Raw genomic sequence first — 3335 nt, 5'->3', positions numbered from 1 at the left:
TGGCCAGATCAGCTCCAGGGCAAATCCTGCTTCCTGCACCAAACGGAAGGAAAGATCCTGCCTTGGGTCTATGGTTCTGCAAGCAAGCAAAGCAATAACTTCTTAGATGCCATTTGCCAATGTGGGTCATGAGCTTATATCTATACCAGGGGGAAGTTTTAACCATACAGTTAAACTTACCTCCCATCTTGCAGGTATGAATTCCTTTGGGTTTGAGTAAATTTCAGGGTCCATGTGAACACCCCTGCTCCAAACCAGAACTTTCCAACCTTTTGGTATCAGGTAACCTGGAGAAAATCCCTTTCACTTAATGATACTGACAATAAGAAAGAAGATATATTGACTTGGGGATTCAAGGGGAAACGAATCACTAACCATTGATGTTAACATCAATTTTTGCCTCTCGGAAATTGGAAAAGGAAAGACTAGTCCTTCTCAGTGTCTCATCAATCACCTAAAAGTCAAACAATTCCTTTTCGTCACTCATAGTAAATCCTGGCATTTGAGGTATACATTTCTTGTGAAGTAAACGAGTCAGAACGGAAGCACGCGTTACCTTTTGAAGATAATTCATTTCTTTAATATCCTTAAGAGTCAAACCTTTTTGTGTACTTGGTATTTTCTTTAAGATTTGGTCTTGCTCTTCCTGAAAATGGGTAATTTAGTGAAAAAAAATCCGTTAAACAAGTAGGCTTAGGAATTAGGATCCAAGATGGACCTTTAAGAAAAATCACAATTTTGACCGTTAACAAAAATGGTAATCAAGGGTGGAATCCCACCTTAGCCTTTTGCAACATTTCTGGTTGGTCATGCAGATAAATGATTGCCACATAGCTGCATGGGCTGAGCTTTCATGACCAGCTAACAAGAACATGAGCAGTAAATCAATTATATCCTCATCCGGCAACTTCTGGCCATGCTCATCTTCAACGTCCATGAGTAGATCAACCATTCCTCTCTTTTCATTTGGGTCATTAACTTGACTCTTGGATCTCCTGTCGTCCAGGACACCTTGGAGGATCTTAACCAGCGTATTCCTTGCCTGGTACATCAAAATTTTCACAATTAAGTCTTCACTTGTCAATTCGGATAAACAATTTAGAAATAAGTTATGTTCTTTAACAACAATGTTTGTGGTATATATTGACATAATAAAATGACTTGATAAAGAAATACGACAAGGAAAATTAATGCTGTGGCCATAACTCCTCTAAGGAATGACAAATTGATATATATGTAGATGTCTACATAGAAGATTCATGAATTCGGAATGTTTAGAAGTACTAGACTTTTAATGTGTGGTTAGGTGCTTGGGTTGACAAAGCTGTCATTGACGTTCTATTCTGTCTTCATCTCTATGGGAATCTCGACCATTTCACCGTTTAATTAATGGCTTGAGAGGCGTGTGATTTGTGCACATAAGCATGCAGAGCTTCTTTTTATTCTGGAGAAAACAGTACCTTGAGAGCCTTGCAGAAAGCAAACCCAGGAATATTAATGGCGGCAGATTTCAACCCGTAGTTCAAGTCAATATAGTGCTTCTCCACTGCCCCCAGAATCGATTCAGCACTGGAGCCAACGAAGATGTGTGCAATCACCTTCAAAGCAACCTTCCTCATCTCCGTCAAGAACTCCAATTGGCTCTTTCATGCTAGCCCATTCATCCAAAGAATAATCACAATATCCTCAATATATCCAATATACATGGCCAGTGCCTCATGGCCGTTGATATGGGGATGTTGTTAGTCTGCGCAGACGCTTGTGTTCTGAATTTGAATGCTGTGAAACGATTTTTTACCCATTAATTGCATTGTGGATACTGGATAACGAGTCCAAATCGCTCATCATCTGCCAAGACTTTCCTACAGGTTTCCGGAATAGAAACTATGATGCTTGGACTTCCAAACAAGTAGGTCTTTGTAGATACCAGTTCGGCCATGCCTGTAATCTCCAATGAAAAAGGATGTCAAATTGTGTTCAACATAAGATAATTTTATCAATAAAGAGAGTGTTATTTACATGAATTGCTAAAAAGTGTTTTTCACTATGCAAATCCCATGCTGTCTGTTTCACTTGTTCAATGCAAAGAAGCGGATACACATTACTAGCTAATAACAATTTGTTGACAGAAAGGGAAAGAGAAAGACCTTTTAACCATGTCGTAGATGAAAGTATCAGGTTCTTGGACCTGAAAGCTTTGAGAAAAGACCCCATGCTGCCAAATATAGGCCATCCCATATCACCTGGAGGGAGAGAATGTTTCTTCTTCTCCCAAGCTGCTAACATAGCGCCACTCGTTTATTTCTTAAGAACACATATGTCAGAAAACCACAAAAGGAAAACATCATGTTCTATGCAGAACAGCAAGTACCAAAGCCAAAGAGTCTAAATCCATTATGGAATCTCTCTCCCCTTTGCTTTTGGTGTCCTTTGAACTTATGTTTCTCGGACGCTCTATGTCTTATCTGGCCATCTCTTACCTCCTATTTATAGCTACAAATTGCCTGTCTGTCATAGCCCATATCGTTCAATTCCCAGGCGGCATGTGATCTTTCTCTTGGTAAAATTCTTATTATTATTATTCTTTTCTATAGTCAAATATCATTCTTCTAAGCCATCAAACCCCCAATTGGTCCTTAACCTGCCAGCAATTAATACTAATTACATTTTTTATTTTTCTTGTCAATTAAGGTATATCATAATCTATATTCAAAATATAATATATATACTCCTCTCTCTCTCTCTCTCTCTATATATATTATATATATATAAACCTTAAGGTGTATATGTCAAATCAATTGTTTAAGTTCCTTTGTCATTAAAAAAGAAATACCATCTTCAAACAAAGGAAAAAATGGGAATTATAAAATTGCATTGTAATCCCTCTCAGGGAAGTACATAGTAACTGGAGGATTAATCTCTTACATTTTATCTACAAACTGCAACATGCAACTATGCAAGACAAATTAAACAGTCTCTGCCACCCTTACCTGTTACTGTTTGCGTCAATCTCTTTTCTAGGACTGCATGATCTATCTGAATTCCCGCTTGTGCTACTTTCAAGTACAAGTTTCTATTGAATTTAGGACATTAATCTAAGTATGATGTGAAACTCTTTTGTTGATTAGAGTTGAGTTGAGTTTCAAATGAATTGAATCACGTTATTTGAGTCACTATCATCCATGACACTATAATATTGTGTTTAAATAATATTGGATACCAAACTTGTTTGGATTTATGTTCAGATTGGGTCTTAATTCTTGGGTTTTAGCCATTTGTCCGATACCTTCTTCTAATCCATTCACATTGAGTTTCGAAGGGATGATTTGAGTTGG

At 37.6% G+C, this 3335-nt stretch overlaps 1 protein-coding gene and 1 pseudogene across 1 annotated transcript in view; both read right to left on the bottom strand.

Annotated features, from left to right (window-relative positions):
* The window catches only part of LOC110423469 (7,8-epoxymelianol synthase CYP88A154-like), an 871-nt gene extending 225 nt beyond the window's left edge, over positions 1 to 646 (bottom strand). Inside the window, exons 1-4 of the mRNA XM_021437687.2 lie at positions 557 to 646; positions 376 to 454; positions 181 to 287; positions 1 to 76 (exon numbers count right to left, since the gene is read on the bottom strand). The exon at positions 1 to 76 is cut by the window's left edge and continues 46 nt beyond it. Of these exons, the coding sequence (XP_021293362.2) occupies positions 1 to 76; positions 181 to 287; positions 376 to 454; positions 557 to 574 (280 nt within the window). The 5' untranslated portion in view covers positions 575 to 646. The remainder of the gene's footprint in view (positions 77 to 180; positions 288 to 375; positions 455 to 556) is intronic.
* Positions 647 to 745: 99 nt separating this feature from the next.
* Positions 746 to 1619, bottom strand: LOC149527717 (7,8-epoxymelianol synthase CYP88A154 pseudogene; annotated as a pseudogene).
* Positions 1620 to 3335: the final 1716 nt, after the last annotated feature.

Source organism: Theobroma umbraticum, unplaced genomic scaffold (assembly GCF_002168275.2).
Source record: "Theobroma umbraticum cultivar Fairchild unplaced genomic scaffold, ASM216827v3 scaffold_30.0, whole genome shotgun sequence".
NCBI classification, from domain to species: domain Eukaryota; kingdom Viridiplantae; phylum Streptophyta; class Magnoliopsida; order Malvales; family Malvaceae; genus Theobroma; species Theobroma umbraticum.
Note: the sequence above shows the minus strand (reverse complement) of the source record. Positions and strands in the feature narration are given on the sequence as shown.